At 45.8% G+C, this 20,641-nt stretch overlaps 2 protein-coding genes across 5 annotated transcripts in view; one reads left to right on the forward strand and one right to left on the reverse strand.

Moving 5' to 3' along the window:
• Nucleotides 1-3,230, reverse strand: part of Mettl6 (methyltransferase like 6) — a 24,286-nt gene extending 21,056 nt beyond the window's left edge. The window contains exons 1-3 of one of the 4 annotated variants that reach the window (XM_021203523.2): nt 3,082-3,230; nt 1,709-2,076; nt 444-578 (exon numbers count right to left, since the gene is read on the reverse strand). In XM_021203523.2, coding sequence (XP_021059182.1) covers nt 444-578; nt 1,709-1,933 — 360 coding nt within the window. In that variant the 5' untranslated portion in view covers nt 1,934-2,076; nt 3,082-3,230. Of the gene's footprint in view, nt 1-443; nt 579-1,708; nt 2,077-3,081 lie in introns of those variants that run through there. The other 3 variants (XM_029541675.1, XM_021203524.2, XM_021203525.2) reach the window with 3 other exon arrangements.
• Nucleotides 3,197-18,736, forward strand: Eaf1 (ELL associated factor 1). Its single transcript, XM_021203521.2, has 6 exons — nt 3,197-3,560; nt 5,907-6,001; nt 8,733-8,869; nt 10,819-11,009; nt 13,082-13,315; nt 15,786-18,736. Exons 1-6 carry the CDS (start codon nt 3,197-3,199, stop codon nt 15,830-15,832), a joined length of 1,068 nt encoding a protein of 355 aa, XP_021059180.1. The 3' UTR covers nt 15,833-18,736.
• The last annotated feature ends 1,905 nt before the right edge of the window (nt 18,737-20,641 follow it).

Here is a 20,641-nt window from a genome sequence, read left to right on the forward strand (position 1 = left end):
GTCCTGGAACTCACTCTGTAGACCAGGCTGGCCTCAAACTTAGAAATCCGCCTGCCTCTGCCTCCCAAGTGCTGGGATTAAAGGCGTGCACCACCACCGCCCGGCCACATCCTTCTAAGGAATTCTGTTTCCTCCATTATTCAGAACAGAGGACTGTGCCTGTGAGTTTTGTGAGGCATATACACAATTCTGGTCACAGTGACCTATCTTAAAAGAGCACGCGATCAGACACCAATCTACAAAGTAAGCCGTATGAATCAAGCGCAGAGACTGTTTAGTAATGTCTCTGCTTTGCTTTGAATCAAATATATTCACGTGCATAGTCAACAGAAAACGGATTCCCTGGCGCTCATGGCTGGTGAGCTCCTGGAAGAGGACACGACTAGACAAATAGACAAAGGCGTAAGGAAACACACAGTGGAATACATATACGGTGCACCAACCTTCACGTAGTCAACTGCCCTTGGAGAAAAATCACAGGCATAGGCAAAGAGATTCAAGTCTTCTTCTAAAAGTGGGAATAAACAGTTCCCAACCCCACAGCCAGCCTCCAACAAAGTCAATTTCTGACCTTCACACTGAGGAATGAGAACACAGAAGTCACAGCACATCACACTTGCATAATAAACACACCAAACTAAATCGCGCAGTAGGCACGAGACGCCTCTGATCTCAAGAAGCAGATACTAAACAACAGGGCTAGTAAGAAAAGGTTTAACACTGGCACCTCATTCATAATCACCTGACAATGGGCAGCTCAGTGTGAACACAGTGCAGACACTCTGGGCTAACCGCCTCCTCAAATCCCAACTCTTCTTTTGCCCCTGGATTCTATCCTTGGGCAACTCACATCTATAGCTCTGTGCCTCAATCTTTTTTCCTGCAACTAGGAACAACACTAATGCATTTCACAGGGTTGCTTAACTAAGAGAACAGATGCAAAGTTCTTAGAAAAGAGTCACAGTGAAGGGGTCATTCACTACCAAGTAGCTTCAATCTGTCACTGAAGTTTTACTCTGAATATTTACTACTTCTAACTTTCACATCAGCTTTAACTAAGCAGAAAGCATTAGGGGGCTGGAGAGATGGCTCAGTGGTTAGAAGAACATGATGGTTTTCCAAGGGATGTATGTTCAATTCCCTGCATCCATATGGCCACCTACAACTGCCTGTAATTCCAGTTCCAGTGGCTCTGTCACGCTCTTCTGACTTCCACAGACACTAGACATGCATATGGTACATAGACATACATGCAGGCAAAAACACCCATATGCATAATAAAATAAATCGAAAAAGAAAACTTTAAGGCTATTTTCTATTAAATAGCCCAGACATTGCTAAACATACTTGAAACGTATCAGAACTCCCCTTAGGTACATTCTGACAGACGTCCTAATTTTCTTTAGGGTCGCTCAGTCAGTAAAGTGCTTGCCACATAACCACTAGCACTCAGGTAAAAAACTGGGCGTGGTGCCGCACAGTTGGAATCCCATTCTAGGAAGGCTCCCTGGGGATTACTGGCTATCTAGCCCAAGCTAATCTGTACACCCCAAGTCTAGTGAGAGACCCTGTTTCAAAAAACAAGACAGCTCCTGAGAAATGGCACCCAAGGTTGCCATCCAGGGAGCACTCTCTACATGTAATAAAGGACCTCTCTTCTAGGCATCATAAATGAAGATGGCTCAGGCCAGGAGAAACCCCAGCCTACCTCCCTGCATGATCTCAGCTCCTCAAACTCTCTGGTGGTCCAGTGTCTGTCCTTGAAAAAATTGGTACTGTTTCTTTTATAAAAAAGGTCCCAGTTTTTCTGAGCCTCTTTTTCCAGTTTTTGCTGTTTAAAAGCAGACACCAAAGCTTCGTCTCTTTTCAGTTTCTCCTCTTCTTCAGTGCTAAGAATCCTTGTTTGCAGTCCTTTCCTTTGGAAAGAAGCCATTGCAGTTACTGGAAACACATTGAGTGTTGCTACAGGTCCTCCGTTCTTCAACCATCTGAACAATTGATGCTGAGATTGTAGACAGTGGGGTTTCTCTGGTGCAGTTTCCCCAGGAGACTTTCCAGCTCCAACAGGATATGATGCTACTTGGTGGGTTGGGGGGGGAGGGGGAGGGGGAGGGAGGGAGGGAGGGAGAGAGAGAGAGAGAGAGAGAGAGAGAGAGAGAGATTGAGATTCTGACTAGTGATTCTCTAACAGCCTGCCTGCCTCTCTCCCCATCCTGTTCATTTGAGCCAGGGGCTGTCCCTGAAGCCCAGGCTGTCCCTTGAATGTACTTCCTCTTGGTTCATCCTCCCAACTACTGTGATCAGGGCTTCATCAAGCTAGATCCTTCTTTATTACTTCTAGAGTTTGGGTTCTAAAGAGTCCAAGACTGGGGGAGAGGTTCCTGGAGGGCTCCGTTCGGCTCCGGGTCAATTCACTTAACACTCCCGAGACTGACCCTACCCAACACCCTGCCGGGGTCTGGAGAGGTCATAAAGACCAAGACAGTCTCTACTGCACAGAGCTTACTACACTCAGAGACCAGAACTCTCACGGACTGGACTCCCAATTCAAATCAGATGAGCCAAGTACTACAAGAAATAGGTTTCGTTAGGGCAAAGGGACGCCTCCACGAGTTGACTGAGTAAATGTAAGGAAAAAAAAAAATCTCATCAACGTTCAGTGCCCGTGGAAAATGTGACTTCAAAACAACGGCAACAACTGCCCTAACCGAAAGCGGGTAGACGACTGCCGGACAAGACACGGGATCGCGGTGGGTTAAGGAGGTGACGGAGCTGATCCGGAGAGGCCGGGGTTTCCGATCGAACCCATAAACCGAGGGAAGCTTCGTCGGCCAAGAGCTGAAATCCTCTCATCGCAACCATGGAGCGAAGTAGGGGGAAGGACCGAGTGACGGGTGGCTGAGATCCCGAGAGCCGTCATCGCTCTCTGGACCCTCGGATAAGCCAGGCCGCAGAGGTCTCGGGCATGTCCAGGGACACTCATACATTCAACCTCGCGTCCACTCAGTCCCCACGCTCTGGGCTCCCAGCCATCGGTTCTGTGACAGGTCCCCAGCAAAGAACAGGTCAGGGCGCACTCACCCGTCAGTTCAGCCCAGGCGTCGGCAGTAGAATCTTCTAGCTGAGCTGGGATCCTCCTTAGACCAGAAATCGCCCAGCACCGTGGGCTGCAGCAGTCCCGGGGAACTCTCTCTCCATGGCACTGCCCCCGCTCTTTCCGTTGGGGAGACGGAAGTCCCTCCCCAATGCCGGAAGTGCAGCGGCCTTACTTCCGCAGAGTCTCTCGAGACGCGGAGTAGATTGGTTTCCGGCCCCGGGTGGGCGCGGACTTGGTTCGGTGCGCGCTCCGGAGCTGTGTCCCGGGAGCGCGGTCCTGCGGGCCGCTTGCGCGGGGATCCGGGGGGACTGCGGCCGCGCGAGGAGAGCGCCGATCCGGGTGCCGGGCAAGTGCAAGGCCATGAACGGCACGGCGAACCCGCTGCTGGACCGGGAGGAGCACTGCCTACGGCTCGGGGAGAGCTTCGAGAAACGGCCGCGGGCCTCCTTCCACACGATTCGCTGTGAGTGAGCGCCCCTCCAGGTTCACTTGGGGCTCCCGGGCCGCCACGTGCCAGCCCAGACTCTCCTGGCTAATCCCGGCTCTCGGAAGCGTCGCTTTCCTTACCTCTCATCCCCGAGCCTCTGGAACTTCGATCTGCTCTTCTACTTTCCGATCGCTTCTCCCAAACCAAACCTTTGGTTGCTGCCAACTATTCTTTTACCCTACACTCTCAAACACCATTTCAGAAGGCCACAGCCCCTTTATTTCAAATTCCTCTTCCCAGCCCTTAAGCCAAACTTTCCTCCTTTAGTAGCGATGCCCCTTTCTCCTCCCTTGGGTCCCCGTTCTCTTTGTCGAATTCTTCCATCAGGGCTCTTGCCTTGGAAAAGCCTTCTCGTTTGCTAGGGAGCGTCGTTTACTCCATTCCTTCCTTCCCTTGCTCTCCTTTCCCCTTGCTCTTGGTCTCCTCCACAGCCAGGGAACCTGCATTCTTCGTGCCACCCATAAGGTTTCCTCTTCCTCTCTGCTTATGACACTGATTTTGTTGTTGCTGTCCGAGACAGTACTCGGTGATGCTGGCCTAGAAGTTACTATATAATTCAGGCCAGCCCTGAACATGCTGCAGTCCTCCTGCCTCAGCCTCTGTGGTGCTGAAAATATGGACCTGATAGCTGAAATTAATGGCTTTAAGTCACCTACATCACCTTGACTTCTGGGCCAACGCACTAGTGGGTGAAGAATAAAGTTAGAGTTTGTGCATCTGGCATAAGTTAAAGCCTGACCTATGTTTGGAAAAATGAAAGACAGCAGCATAAGGAATGTGGACAGAGTCATTATGTTGGGTCCTACATGATTATAGACTCTGAGAGTGGTACTGCCACTATGTGTCCTGAGTCAGGACATGGCTGACCAAGCACATCCCTCTGTGATTCACAGGCTTTGGGTTTCCGGTAGCGTTAGGATGGGTTAAGACCTGCTTTGTCATGGGAGCTAATCGATGTGACTCAACACACAGGCAGGGGGTGTGTTAGATATTAAAGTCCCATCTCTGTGTGGCCTCTTGTCACGCAGCTGCATCTGTGCTTTGCACGGACAGCAGACCCAGCTGTCGCAGAGAGACAGTATTGGGGAAACGATAAGATTGTCATTTCCCAGTTGACTAATTTTTTTCCTCCACAGAAAGGCAGTATAAGTTTAAGTGAGATTCTGCACATGTGCCCCTGGCCTGAGGTTTGAGTCTGGTGTGGGGTTAACATGAAGTAAAATGGCTGTTCCTATTGTGTATATGTAATTTGCAAGAATAAGCAGGGTAATATTTGGAGTTCTCCAGTCTGCTTCTGAACATAGCCAGACTCCCCCTTAAACCACCCCCACCAAAATGAGAACTTGAATGTGGCATGTTCTATTTTTGAACATTTCTGTGCAAAAAGAGGCCAACCTCATGTGGCCCACTGTGTCTCATGTAGGATTTATAGTTAAGAATTGTCTGCTGGAGCCGGGCAGTGACCCTTTAATCCCAGCACTTGGGAGGCAGAGGCAGGTGGATCTCTGAGTTCAAGGCCAGCCTGATCTACAGAGTGAGTTCCAGGACAGCCAGGGCTATACAGAAGAACCCTTACTTGAAAAACCAAAAAGAAAAGGAAAAAAAAAAAAAGAATTTTTGCTGTGTTGCTTTTATATACACGGTTCTAGTAATTACCTTATAATGGATGGTGAGATGTTAATTGTGTACCTGTCACTTGGAAGAAGGGATCGTCTTGCTTTAACCTAAGAGTACGTAAGTTTCAGAGAGCATATAAAGTTTCAGCTCTCTGCACTAAAGGATAGTATAGTTGAAGGCAGCATATGTAGAGTGTTTCTGAGTTGGTAACTATTGGGTGAGAGCATTTGGGCTCATTATACTATGAATGAAGTATATGAAGTTTTCTATGACGATGTCTTTTAGAATTGTAAATGATGGGGCTGGGGAGTTGGTTCAATCTGAAGTACTTGCTATGAAAATATGAATATCTGGGTTGGAATCTACATCCAGGAGCCGCAGGGTAAACAGTCCTATCTCAGTGCCAGGGCCAGTGAGACAGAAGGATCGCCGGGGACCCACTGGCCAGCTGGCTTTGCCTGTTCAGTGAGTTCCAGGCTAATGAGAGACCCTGTCTCAAAAAACCAAGACAAACAGTACCTAAGAGATTGTCTAAAGCTGTCCTCCATAGGTACCTGCAGGTATTTGTACACGTGTACCTATGCACATACAGGAACACACACATAAAGGGATCCTCAACTGTTTTTATTTAATCTGCAATTAAAATACCCAAGAAGTCTTCGTTTTTCAGCCACCCAGTGGGAAATATTCATTGTTTCCTTTTAGACGATTTCAAGCCAGCATCGATAGACACTTCCTGTGAAGGAGAACTCCAGGTTGGCAAAGGAGATGAAGTCACCATTACGCTGCCACACATCCCTGTAAGTTGTTTCCAATGTTGGTCTAATGTAACGAACCCTTGTGCTTTATTTACAGTTCAAATTTCCTTCTATTTATTTACTTATTTTTTAGATGTTTAGAGAGCTAACATAAGTAAAAAAGGAATTTAGGAGTCGGATGGTTCCTCACTCATGTGCCTCAGGCTTGGTTTATGGTAGTTCTTTGTCTCTATTCTTGATTCCCACCTCCGTCCAGTATATAGTATAGTAGGCAAGGTTCCAGCTAGACAGTGGCCCCTTTGCTAGACATATATAACGCTTATCCCAAGCAGTTCTGGAGAAAGGGGCCCTATGTACCCTGCACAGCACTAGCAGCTCCTGAACATAGAACAGCCAGAAGGCAGGCCAGGAGCCAGAGTGACAGCTCTATATTTAGTAAGGGATCCGGTGCAGGCTGATGGTCCCAGGAGGAACCAAAGTTTGGAACACTCAGCTAATTTAGGGGTGAAGAACTCAGTTAAAAGCTGCACCAAAGCCGGGCTTGGTGGCGCACGCCTTCAATCCCAGCACTTGGGAGGCAGAGGCAGGTGGATTTCGGAATTCGAGGCCAGCCTGGTCTATAGAGTGAGTTCCAGGACAGCCAGGGCTACACAGAGAAACCCTGTCTCGAAAAAACCAAAAAGAAAAACTTGGAAGAAAAGGCTTTGTAATGCAAGGTTGTTTTCAGGGCAGCACTTTGAGTCTGGGGTGGTAGCTCAGTGATAGAGGGCTTGCCTTGCACGCCTGAGATCTTAGGGTCAATCCCCAGATCAGCCAAAGGAAAACAGAAACGAGACCATAGCCGGGCGTGGTGGCACACACCTTTAATCCCAGTACTCGGGAGGCAGAGGCAGGCGGATTTCTGAGTTCAAGGCCAGCCTGGTCTACAAAGTGAGTTCCAGGACAGCCAGGGCTACACAGAGAAACCCTGTCTCGAAAAACCAAAAAAAAAAAAAAAAAAAGAAACGAGACCTTGTGTTTGCACTCACGATACTTTGGGCTGGGGAGATGGCTTGAGGGAATGAAGTACTCAAGCAGGAGGACTGGAGTTTGGGTGCCTCAGAACCCATGTAAAAACCTCGGCAGACATGGCAGCTGCTTGTGAGCCCACAGTTACAGAGGCAAGAACATGGTATCCCCGAGGCAAGCTGGCTAGCTAGACTTAGTTGGATTCAGCAAAAGACCCTGCCTCAAAAAAGAAAAGTGGAGAGTGATTAAGGAAGGTGCCTGATGTCAGCTTTGGGCTTTTAGGTGCATGTCTATACACACATGCACCTGTACATATTCCTGCCCACATACAGAAAACACGAGAAAACACATGTACATGCATGCACAACTCCCCCCAAACATACATACAGAAGAAGTAAACAGAAAAAAGTTAGACTAGAAAAGCTTCTTAGTGCATATCACAGCTCTGTCCTCAAACACAGCAAGTTCTGCAACTGGTGACAGAACGCAGACTACAGCAAACCTGGAAGCCCTTGAGCAGAGGAAATAGTCTTTTCATCTGAACTCCTGTTTTATTACATGTTGTCCATGGAAGGTTACATCATCTCCCATTGGACCTGAATTTCCCAGGTGAAAGATGAAGGGGTTAGGTATATGGTCCCTAAGCTCCCTTCAGACCTAAGTGTCTACTATGCAGATAAGGGCTGAAGAGCCAAGCAATTTAGTTGGTTGTTTTTTTGTTTTGTGCTTTTATAAATTCAGAACAACAAATTAAATCTTATATTTAACAAATATTAAATCAGTGTCCAGTGTACTAGCCCATTATTGGGCTCTAAGAATTAACTTTAAACCAAATGAGTACATTTCCTGCTGTTGTGCAGCTTAGGGTCTGGATTTTAAATACAGGAATATATAGCAGTTGCTGGATATGATGCTTTCCTGTAATCCTAGCCTTTGAGAGGTGGAAGCAAGGCTAGCATGGGCTACATGAGACCCTGTTTCAAAACCAAACCAAAATAAACACTTATGCAAAACCAGAGAAGAGTTATTTGAACTTAACAGAAGGTCGAATAATTTAGACAGTGTCAAAATATGGCAGGCAGAGGGCCACTTAAAGCCATGAGGCAGGCACAAGAGTTTCTTATTTCCTGAAGACTACAGAGCCCAGAGATGGGTGGTGAAGTCAGGGGCCTGCCTTAAATGCATCATCCTTTGGCTTGAGGGCAGCATGGGAGCTGTTGAAAGGCTTGGGGTGATGGCTAACTAACGTGGGTGATGGCTAACTAACATGGGTAATGGCTAACTAACATGGCTAACTAACATGGGTGATGGCTAACTAACATGGCTAGTTTCCACTCACCCTGCTGAAGGACTGGCCACCCCTGGAGAAAGCTGCATTGGTTATTTGCATGAGGGGGAGGCCCTGGGCCCTTCCATTACAAAGATCACTCCCTACTCTAACCAGTTAGTGATAGCTCTGTGTAGTGTAGGGCGAGGTTTACTGTCCTCAGTTTGTGCATTACTATTCTTTGAAATATTTGCCCACATTCTTAAAGATTTGCCTAGTAGCTTAACTTTTTTATGCTCTATTTCTTGATTCCCTAAAACCAGGTGCTTACTATAACTGCTCCTTTCCCTTTTGCCTGGAAAGCTAGGGGAGTCAGACGGAGATCCATCATCTGCTCCTTCTGAACAGCTCTGATGAGGGATTAGCTGAGACAGTGGCCTTGGTAAAGGCAGACTGTTCATAATTGGTGTATTTATATTATACTTTTGTGGCAAACAGGGGTCCACACCGCCAATGACAGTGTTCAAAGGGAACAAGCGGCCCTATCAGAAGGACTGTGTGCTCATTATTAACCACGACACTGGAGAGTATGTGCTGGAGAAGCTCAGCAGCAGCATTCAGGTCAAGAAGACAAGGTACGGCTGACCTCCGTGTCGTCCCTCCCTCTGTACTGTAGGGATCGAAGCTAGGGTCTCATGTGCTGGCAGGTGCTCGCTCTCCTAGAGAATAGCCTTAAGTGTTTTGAAATCCTTGTGACATTCAGTCCAGTTTTATAAGGGCGTGAACATCTCCTTGCTCATAGTGCTCAATCGGTAATATTAGCCACTCCTGTCTCAGACACATCAATAATAAAATGTACATTCTTCTCAAATACAGTAAAAAGAAATAATGCTTTTGAAAGCTAAAACATGAAGTCTTTGGAGGAGAACAGGGTATTTATAATTGAGCCAATTTTGTCAGACTCGTAACTGCTCTTATACTATTAAGTCGGGGATTCAGTTTATATGTATAGACTGAAAATTACAAAATAATAATTGTATGACTTTATTAAATTACTGCTTGTAAATTAGGATATATTTGATGTGCCTATACTATCAAAATAAAACCTTGTCTACTGAGTATGGTGGGTCATACCTGTAAGGCCAGAATTTGAGAGTTGGAGGCAGCAGGATCAAGAGTTTAAGGCCCTCTCCAGCTGCAGTGAGTTTGAAGCTAGTCTGAATTGCATGAGAGCCTGTCTCAGAACAAAAACGAATAACAGTGGTCTTGCAAGATTGCTAAGTGAATAAAGGAGTTTGCCACCAAGTCTGATGACTTGAGTTCAGTCTTCAGGACCCACGTGGTAGAAGGCATAGCATAAATAAAACTGTAATTTAAAAAACTTAAAAATAATAACAAAAAAACTTTCCTAATTTTTAAAATAGTGAACTTTTGGGTTCATTCAATATTACAGTTTATTTGAAAGTCAATACATTCTATAAACTAATACAATAGTTATTGTAAGATAATAACTAAGGTTCTTGTCGGGGAAGGCACTAGGCATCTAATACAGGGCTTTGTACATGATAGGCGAGTGCCCTTACCACTGAGCTAAATCACAAATCCACTAAATAGAGTTTTTCATTAATTTATTTATATATATATTTACACCCCAATCACAGTCCCCCTCTCTCCTCTCCTCTCAGTCCTCCCCTCCCCCTCCTCACAGAACACTAATTAGGTTTTAAGAGACTATTACAACTTGTTGTCTGTTTCCATTTTTCTTTCACTCATTTCTCTAGAAAAGGAAACAGCTCCCATTTATTGAGATTATCATGGGCCAGTATGTTTTAGGTGTAGCACACCCAATCTTTACCAGTAATCGTAGAAAAGTGCTATTCCCTTGGAGACTGGGGATTATAGAAGTTGTGATTTACCTAATTTGACTGCAAGATCTAAGCCCTCACCTCAGGCGAAGTGCCCATGGTACCTCTTTCTGTCCTTTCCTTTGTTGGTTTGTATCAAGGCCTGTTTTAAATGTGCTACTCCTGGGATACCCATTGGTGCTCCGTACGCTGTGATTTGGGGACTATCAGCATACCTCCTGGGTACTTGTTATGCTCGAAGAACCTCAAGACTTACTAGGTCAGAACCTGCAGAGATATCTAGGGGATTTGTGTAGATGCTTAGCTAAGAAACATTAGGCTAATTCATTATCCAGTTTATCCAGAAACTTGTATATTTATTATTACAACTTTATATTGAATTTAAGTCATAAGTGCTTAATCACATTGTTTTATCTCCTTGCTGAGCTTAGATGTGGCACATCTGTAATCTTAGCTCTTGGAAAGCTGTAGCTAAAGGATCTTGAATAGGATGTACATAGGTGAGCGCCTTGCAAGCAGAGTCATTTCACTGACTCTGAATCACTGATGTGTAGTTCAGTTCTGGGATGCAGTAGACATGGATGTTGAGTGCGTTCTTGTGGTGAAATTAAACAATTAGATTTTCAGTCACCTGGAAAGAACATTGGTTCTGCAAACACTGCCTGTGTGCTTGGTCATCCTGAGAAATACTGCTCTGTTTGATGTGACGTCTGTTTCAGAGCTGAGGGAAGCAGTAAAATCCAAGCTCGAATGGAGCAGCAGCCAGCTCGTCCCCCACAGCTGTCACAGCCGCCCCCTCCACCTCCACCCATGCCGTTCCGAGCCCCGACAAAGCCTCCAGCTGGACCCAAAACTTCTCCCCTGAAGGATAACCCCTCACCTGAGCCCCAGTTGGACGACATCAAAAGAGGTAGAGAGCCAGAGCCGGGCCAGCATGAGGGTGGGCAAGGTGCTCTCGGAGCTCAGCTTGCTACCATACAGATAGCTCACAGAGTTCCCTGCTCTGGAGCTTGTGAGGACTGGGACTTTATCATGGACGTCACTGGACAAGAATGAGTCCAGGTGTGGTGGCTGGAGTGTGACTGTCTTCTTAGAAGCTTAGGGTTTAAATAAGCGTTACTGTCAACCAAAGCTTTACAGGGCTGTAGAGTCCAGAAAGAATATCCTAGGTGTGTTGCTTCTGGGCTCATCTACTGATCAGTATGTGCAAATATAAGCGCTTTACTAAGGGAACTCCACTAAGGGAACGCCAGGGTTAGATGTTCTTTTGCTCACTCTGGACGTAATCCTGAAAGGCTGAGGCCAAGCGAATGCCGTGGGCCTTTCCTTTGCGAACTTCAGACAAGATTACCTTGACTTTTGTCTCACATGGTAGAGTGTTCTGGTCCTTCAGACTCTTAGGCATTATGGGGCTAAGCATATTTCACATTTATAAGTTTTATGGAACAAATGCAATCCCTCGGAGCAGAAACCCGGAGGAGCTGAAGGTTTGTTCCTGGGAGTTTGCCTCTCTTACCCTGTAGAAACCTTCCTTCTCATAGGCACAGTCACCCTGAGTTGTAAACAGCGGTGGCACCTCTTGACTATTTTCCCTCTCTGATTCTAGAGTGCTATTGTGTAAGTTTCCACTGTAGTGTAATGGGAATTAGGCCAAGAGTGGGCCTGACCCATGTAAGGCCATGGTGATGTTTGGACAGGAAAAATCTATGGCTATAGCCGGGCATGGTAGCACACGCCTTTAATCCCAGCGCTTGGGAGGCAGAGGCAGGTGGATTTCTGAGTTCGAGGCCAGCCTGGTCTACAAAGTGAGTTCCAGGACAGCCAGGGCTACACAGAGAAACCCTGTCTTTAAAAAAAAAAAAAGAAAGAAAGAAAGAAAGAAAGAAAGAAAGAAAGAAAGAAAGAAAGAAAGAAAGAAAGAAAGAAAGAAAAAAAAATTCTTTGGCTATATTGTTAGTCCCACAGGTATTCAGGGACATTGGATTGATTATGAGGTTTTTTCACCTCTGGTAGACATCCACAAAGAATGCAGGACAAGCGTAGCCATGATCAAACGTGTGAGAGTCAAAAAGAGGGTGTGGCCATTTCACCATTTGCCTCCCTTGCTGGGGCTTCTTATAGGCTTCTTTGGAAGTCAGAAAGGACTCAGGATGACTCTGGCTGCCCAGCCTTGGTTTAGAGAGTCCATCGTTGACATTGATCTCATTGTTGTTGAGTAGCTGTGGTGTTTAGTGCTGTCAACTTGCAGGATCTGAAGTCCCTAGGGACCAGCCTCTTGGCACTCCTGTGAAGACTCAGCCTCTGGGCTCGCTCTGAGGGATTGTCTAAATTAGGCTGTGGAAGATGCACACGAATGTGCAGCACCAGTCTCTGGGCTTGAGTCACTGGCATGAGCAGAAGCTTCGGCTGCCTCTACTCAGCGTCAAGCTCCTGCCTCAGTGACATCCCTTATAGGCTGGACCTGGAACTATGAGCCAGAATAAATCCTTTCTTCTGCCAGGGTTTTTAATCTCAGTGACAGAGAGAAAAACAAAGACAGGAGGATCTAAAGTAAGTCCTAAGACTTGCAATGGCTACATAAATGCTTTTCTATTCTTTTTCTCTGACTTGGGGTTTTATACAATAATTCACATTTTGTTTTTTGTCTGTGACAGGATCTTGCTCTGTAGCCCAGTCTGGTCTTGAACTCAAAATCTTCCTAACTCCAGTGCCCAACTGCTAGGTCACAGCACACACCACACCCAGATCAAAGTATTTATTTAAGGGAATAATGATAATGGATAACCCTGATGTGTTTCTTACATAGAAGATTCATTCTAAAACAGGCATTTTGTTTATTTTGGTGAATTCAGTATTACCATCAACTCTGGAGACAGAGTAGGTATTCTTATTGGTTTGGGGGTTCATTGTGCTTCTTCGGGAAGCAGGGAGGATAGAAGTCCCCTGCTGCGGTTGGGTCATCTCAGAGCTGTGTCATTGCAGAGCTGAGGGCCGAGGTGGACATTATTGAGCAGATGAGCAGCAGCAGTGGAAGCAGCTCCTCCGACTCCGAGAGCTCCTCAGGCAGTGATGACGACAGCTCCAGCAGCGCAGGCGAGGACAATGGCCCAGCCTCGCCTCCCCAGCCCTCACACCAGCAGCCCTACAACAGCAGGCCTGCGGTGGCCAACGGAACCAGCCGGCCCCAAGGAAGCTCTCAGCTCATGAACACACTCAGTAAGTGTGCCCTCTGGGGGCTGAGACAGGGAGGGCCGTATGCAGCTTTCTTTGCCTTGTGCCAGAACCTGTCAACTATAGGCAGTTAGGGCACAGGAAAGGTCTTGATGAAGACAAGCTGGGGAAGCCCAGAACCCCCGGTCTTTTCTTTTCCCCTTAATTGTGGCTATGACTTATACAAAATGCTTAACTTGATTGTGTAGGCTCTTTGGTTTTCCATATGCCAGGTTTAAGATATACCTCCATTGCCTACCTCCTGGCCTTTAAAAGTTAATTACCTTCTTTGGATACCTCCTAGCCTTTGGCAAGAGAAAAGGAGTGTTGTCATATTTGGGTAGCTGTTCCTCCAATTGACATAAAACAGGAAAGCCAGAATAAAGCTGGCTCTGTTTCAGAGTGGGGAAGCTCTGCTCTCCCTGGAGTCTCACATGGCGAGTAGTCTCCCTCCTGGTACCCTTCCTTTGAGGAGCTTGGAAGGCCTGGCAGCAGAAGTGGGATTGCAGACCTGGTTAATCCCAGTGTTGCCCAGTCAGTCATTAATAGCCTCAGCACCATGGACATTCCAGGCTGGGTAGTTCCTTCCTGCAGGGCCATGCAGTGCCTTGGTGTGTGTGTGGGGGGGGGGGGGCATGTCTGAGCTCCACCCACTCAGGCCACTGCCGACCCCTCCAGCTGCCGACCTCAAGCACCTCAGCATTGTGCCTGGTGTGCCCTGTCTGCCGAACAAGTTGAGGTCCAGGTAGAAAGTCTGTCCTCACAGTCAGAAGAGTAAGCCCTTGGGATGGGGATGGGTGCTCTGAAAGGGTTCCAGGAACAGAGAAAAGCTAGGCTAGAAGTTAGAAATGCAGACCTTCGCTTTCATCCAGCTGATACCAGCTGAGGCTCTTTTGTACACATTTCTGTTTTGTGAGCTTAAAGTGTCGAGTCCTTTTAAATCCTAGGTACCTACATACCAAATAAGAAACTAGAGTTTCCTGAGAGCTGACTGGTTCAAGACAGAGATAGGCAGAGGGGACATTAGACTAGTGTACTACAGATGTAACTAGCACTCAGCTTCCATAGTGGGATGCGTCTTCCTTAGCTCTTTGGGTGTTTGGGATGATGGCGTAGGACCAGGCTGGCCTTGAGTTTGTCATCCTCCTGCCTCAGCCTCCTTGGTGCTTGGCTTTTTAAAAACAATTTAATGAAGCTGCAGAGATGGCTTAGGGGTCACAAGCACTTGTCCTTTCAGATGATCTGGGTTCAGTTCCCAGCACATACATGGCAGCTCACAACCATTCCAGTTCCAGGGGATCCAACTTCCTCTTCCTTTTTTTTTTTTTAAGATTTATTTATTTATTTATTATATGTAAGTACACTGTAGCTATCTTCAGACACACCAGAAGAGGGAGTCAGATCTCGTTAAGGATGGTTTGAGCCACCATATGGTTGCTGGGATTTGAACTCTGTACCTTTGGAAGAGCAGTCGGGTGCTCTTACCCGCTGAGCCATCTCACCAGCCCCCAACTTCCTCTTCTTACCTCCAAGGGTGCACAGACACCCACATGGTGCATGCAAGCCAAACTCTGATATACATAGGATAAAATAATGCAATTATAAATCAGCTTAATGTGGACTAGTCTGACAAATGCTGTATGTTACTTATTTTTTTGCTACTTATTAACATATTTAAACCTGTTTTGCTGTTCCTCTTCAATACTAACAAGCAGTACCAAAACTGTATTTTATACAAGATAAAAATAGTGTTTATTTCAAAAGTGCAACTGCACCAGTCTTTTCTGTGAGTCAAATAGATTTTCCTGCCTAATAAATTGGATTAGCAAAGTGTTTTGGTTTTTCTTTTCTTTTTTTCTTTTTTTTCTTTTTGGTTTTTTTGTTTTTTTTGTTTTTTTTTTTGTTTTGTTTGTTTGTTTTTTGAGACAGGGTTTCTCTATATAGCACTGGCTGTCCTGATACTTTGTAGACCAGGCTGGCCTCAAACTCAGAAATCTGCCTGTCTCTGCCTCCCGAGTGCTGGGATTAAAGGCGTGCGCCACCACTGCTTGGCACTTTTTTATTTTTATTTGTTTGCTTTTTAATTTTTAAATTATATTTATTCTTCTTATCTTTTATGTGTTTTGCCTGCCTGAATGTGCTGCTTCACATGCACTGATGCCTGAGGAGGCCAGAAAGGGCATTGAACCCCTGGAACTGAAGTTACAGATGGTTGTAAGCCACCATGTCAGTGCGAGGAATCGAACCTCGATCCTCTGCAAGAGCAACAAGTGCCATCTCTCTTTTACTGTGGTGTGATAGCTGAGCCAGCCAAAGAATCTTAAGGAAGTCTTGGTGTTTTAAGTGAAGGCAGTTAGAACATATTAAAGTGCAGTGAGCTATGTTGCAGGTAGAGCACAAGGAAGTGGAGAGGCAGCGGAGCCGCGGAAGTCGCTAATGACCAGCGCTTTCAGTTTGATTTTGTTTTCTTTCATAGGAAATGACCTGCAGCTCAGTGAGTCTGGCAGTGACAGTGATGACTAGCACCAGGCTTTTGAAATCTGCTTTCTGGAACTCGAACATGCTGCAAGACCCAGCCCCGTCTGCCGGGACCACATGCCAGCCACAAGAGGATGTTGCAGATCAGAGCCAATAGGCGTTAAGGCCTAGAAGCACTCAGATACTCAGTCTTTACCTTGGTGGTGGGGGGTGATTTTTCTCTTGTAATTTTTGAACAATCTCTTGATTCAGAGTTTAAGTATATCTATAGGAGAACTAACAGAAATCTGTTTTATTTGGTTAACATTGTTAATGAAAAGCAGACCAATGTACCCTGGTCTAAGACACTCAAAATCCATATCTTCATAGGTCAGTAATTGAGCAGCTCAGTTCGGCTGGGTGATCTCTATCAGTAAAATACAAGTCTTTTAAGGGCATGGAAAGAAAAGAGATCCTCAAATTGTGTCATAGAAATACATTAAGACCACTTTACAGTGTTGATACAAAGTGGTAAGGAAGTTTGTGACCTAGTTTGACCAGACCATAGAAGTTGGCCTTGGCAGAGTCTTTGGGTCAGTTGGGGTATGTGTGTGGGTGTGTATGTGTGTGTGTGTGCTGGAGATCCAATATTCAGTCCAGCACAGCTAGGAAAAGGAACACACAGCAGGAGCTGCCAGTTACCTGTCCCTGGGCGGGCTGGCTCATTACTTCCTCTTTTGAATTACACTTGCTGGCATGGAACTTTCTATTGGATTCCGAAAGACAAAAGCATTGCAGGCATTCAGCTTGGGTTCAGACTCAGGTAGTTCCAGCACATTCAAGGCAGAGTGAGCAGATAGAACAGCTGCCGTCAGTTGTGCTGACAAAACCCTCAGCTCATCTGAGGCTTTTGCTTCTGTGCAGATCCATCCCTAAGTTGTTCTTCATTCCCAGGAAGTTAACAGAGGGTAGGAATCAAAGAGGGATGTGGTGAAGAACCTCTGAGCACATTAGCCAGCAGCAAGCCTCCACAGGTGAGAATCCAGACAGGAGTTGGGCAGTATGGAACAGTCCTCGGAATCTGTTTGATTTGTGCTGCTGTTGGTGCCTGACTCCCAGTCTGGTGGGTTAGTTTTGTAGAAGAGAATCACAAGATTGCCTTTTGCTCTATGCCATTTCCAAATAAATGTTCTTGCTGGAAACTGGTCACTAGTCAGTGTTGCACATTGAGGAAGTATGTGGTGACTTGAGTGTCTGCCCATCTCTATGGTCTGAATGAATATATCCTAGGAAGTCCCTATCTTCGCTTTAAGACATTAACAATGCTATTCTTTCCTCCTACATAGTGGAGGAAGGTGGTCTGGACCTAAAAAGGAAGCGACTGGTCCATGGTGGGGCCTTAGGTCGTATAGGTCAGCTATGTGGTCAATACACCATATAGATCAACTGATCCACTCAGAAACTGAAGGGAGCTGAGATGGGTGGGGCCATTGCCCGGCAGCACACCTACCCCTCTCTGCACAAGCTCAGATGCAGAGTGCGCACCCGTACCCCCTGCTCAGTCTCAGCCCACTGGGAGATGCTCTGTGGATCCAGTGGCAGGTGGAACCTATTTATAGCTAACTGATAATTGCTTTATAATTCTTTGGTAATGATAGCTCAGGGAAGGTGAAGGTTATGATTGGGTGGCTTGAATTGTCACTAGATGTGGGAATTGAATTGTTTCACTGCTCTTAACCTCTTCAAACTGTGGCAGGTTCCAGGAACTTGAACTAAAAATGCCTATTTAAGTCTCCCCTTGCCCCGCTTTTCTCCAAAAGCCTTGGTTTGTGTAGACAGAACTGTCGTGTTGGCATGCTAGCTGGGGACTGTTGCCATAGGAAATACTTACATGTGGCACTGGGCTTGATAAGTTGAGCTTTCTGTGCCTCCAACTGAACAGTCAACCTGGCTTAGCTTCTGGTCCTTCTGTAGATGGCTCCAGGTTTTGCTCTCTGCACAGATCCTCCGGGGGTTCTTTCTGCTTCCCTGACCAGAGTAAGAGAGCTATTTTTGGAAATCTAGAATGTAGCCTCCCAGATGGCTTCTCAGGGGTATCCTTGTGCCAACCAAAGGACTCCTTCCTGTCGCTGTGCCTTTGCTGTCCCCTCCTCTTCGCCCACTCTAACCCTCTCTCCAGAGCACCTCAGTAACTATTTCACAAACTCTTCATTTCTTTCAACCTATGGGTACGCCCTGTTGTACATACAAACTACCGTTCTACCTGGTCTCAGTTGGTATTAGTGCCTCAAAAGCGGGCTGTCGTCACGGAACTAGACATGCAGGTGCTCCTACTCTGGTTGGGAAAGATTCGGAGACAACTACTAGTGAAGGGTGGAGGGTAAACAGGGAAACATTCCAGGCATTGAGACAAAGCCGGAAATCAGTACGCAATGCCCATGTAGGTCTCTACTGAATCTGTAAATGACCTTTTATTTGCTCTATGCAATGTTCACTTGGGCGAGGTGGAAGGACTAATTCTACAGAGATGCCATGGCAATCTTTTGAAAACCATTGGGAAAATGCAATACAGATAAACTAGAGATTTGTAAAATGCTGCGTGTTAGCTTGTTTCTGTAGCAGAATAACTCTGTGGTGGTGTGCTGGAGTGATAGGGAAACTTGAAAATTCCAAAGTCCTTCCCTTTTTTGAGAGACTGGTTGTGTGTGTGTGTGATATTTATTAATTATTTTAAAAGAGAATTGTTTTGTAGATAGATATGTATTAAGAACAGCCAAACTGGATTTTTCCACTTGGCAAGGAACATAAACTTTTTGAAACTCAGGCCTTAACCAGTAGCTTGGAAGACCAACTCAAGTGTTAGGAACTGTGTGTTTTTGTTTCCTGTTATTTCTGTCTTAGATTCTTTGTGTCCTTTAATGATATTTAAAATCTTGTGCCTAAAAATTTATTTTGCTTAATTCTGATGTAGACGTGCATGTTTACATTTATATAAAATATTTTCTGTGTAGTTTCCTCTTTTTCAAGATGAATATATTTAAATAAAAATGAAGGTCAGCAATATATTTAATATCTTGTTTTATTTTAAACTGAACATCTATGTGAAATAGAGTTAAGAATCCTTTATGCAGCCGGGCAATGGTGGTGCACGCCTATGATCCCAGCACTTGGGAGATAGAAGCAGGCGAATTTCTGAGTTCAATGTCAGCCTGGTCTACAGAGTGAGTTCCAGGACAGCCAGGGCTGTACAGAGAAACCCTGTCTCGAAAAACAAAAAAACAAAACAAAACAAAAAAGAATCCTTTATGTGGCTCTTTAATCTTTCGCCTTTCTTACTCTCATCTCTAGCCCTCCTCTCTCTCCCTCTTTCTACCTTTTCTCTTTCTCCCTGCCATTCTACAATAAAGCTCTAAAACCATTAAAAAAAAAAAAAAAAAAAAAAAAAAAACCATTAAAAAAAAAAAAAAAAAAAAAAAAGAATCCTTTATGCATAAGTCTAATGCACTAACTTGGTTCTTTTTCATTTTTGTGTCATGAAGTTCCCCTCAGCTTTAAGAAGATCTAACATTCTAAAGTAAAACATGAATTTTGGTTTTAAAAAGGTATGAGGGTCAGGGCCCAGAATTGTTCCTGTCTAAAAGAACTGTAGGGACAAAAATGGAGAAAAGACTGAGGGAAGGGCAGTCCAATGACCAAGCCAACTTGGGATCCATCTCAAGGGGAGGCTCCAAGGCCTGACACGATTACTGAACTATGGTGTGCTTACAGACAGGAGCCTAGCATGGCTGTCCTCTGAGAGGCCCAACTAGCAGCTGAGACAGACACAGGTACTTACACCTAACCAATGGACTGAATTGAGGTCTGGAACTCCTGTGGTTGAATTAGGGGAAGGATTTAAGAAGCTGAGGAGGTGCGCGACACCATAGGAAAACCAGCAGTCTCAACTAACCCAGACCCCTGAGATCTCTCACACTGAGCCACCAACCAGGCAGCACACAGGAACTGGTCCGAGGCCCCCAACACATAGACAGCAGAGGACTGCCTAGTTGGGCCTCAGTGGGAGATGTTCATAACTCTGAGGAGACTTGAGACCCCAAGGGAGTGGGGAGGTCTTCCGGGGGTGTCAGGTGTTTCATCCTCTTGTTGGAGACAGGGTGGGGGGGAGGAGGAATGGGATAAAGAACTCTGGAAGGGCAGATGGGGGTGGGGGACAATGACCTGTAAAAAATTTAAATAATAATTAAAAAAAAGGTATGAGGGTCGGGACTGGAGAGATGGCTCAGCCATTAAGAGTGTAGCTACAAATGATCAAACGCTTCCTTTTGGTCCTGATCTACACTGTGTACATGTGATATATAGACATATATGTACAGGAAAGCAAAACACTCATAACTTCAAAAAAAAAAAAAAAGATGAAGTTTGGGGTTGTATAAGGGGTTGTATGAAGATGGTGGCTAAGATCTTCTGGTAGCCTCTTCCCCTATACACATCAAATGGAGCAACTAGTCACACACCAAAACGTCTTCCACAGAGCTGAGAAAGTCAGGAGACCATAGTGCCCACAGTTACTGTAACAGCATGGGAAGGGTTGCCCACAGCAGCTGGCCCTCAACTCCAGGAGGAGTGGAGGAAGGCATGGCCTACTTAAGGGAGGGAAATGCACTAAGTCCACGCTGTAGACTTGAAACCCTTCCCCAAAACTCCCACACCCCTGGAAAACCCAGTACACTGCAAAAGCCCTTGACATTTAACTGCTGGACTAATATTTGCAGAAGAAATGTCTAAAACTAGGTTAGGTCAGGCATCAAAGAGACCCTCTAGAGCAGCGCTCCTTAACTTGTGGCCCCCCGAAACCCCTTTGGGAGTCAAAACAAT

The sequence above is a fragment of the Mus pahari genome, chromosome 8 (assembly GCF_900095145.1).
Source record: "Mus pahari chromosome 8, PAHARI_EIJ_v1.1, whole genome shotgun sequence".
NCBI lineage: Eukaryota > Metazoa > Chordata > Mammalia > Rodentia > Muridae > Mus > Mus pahari.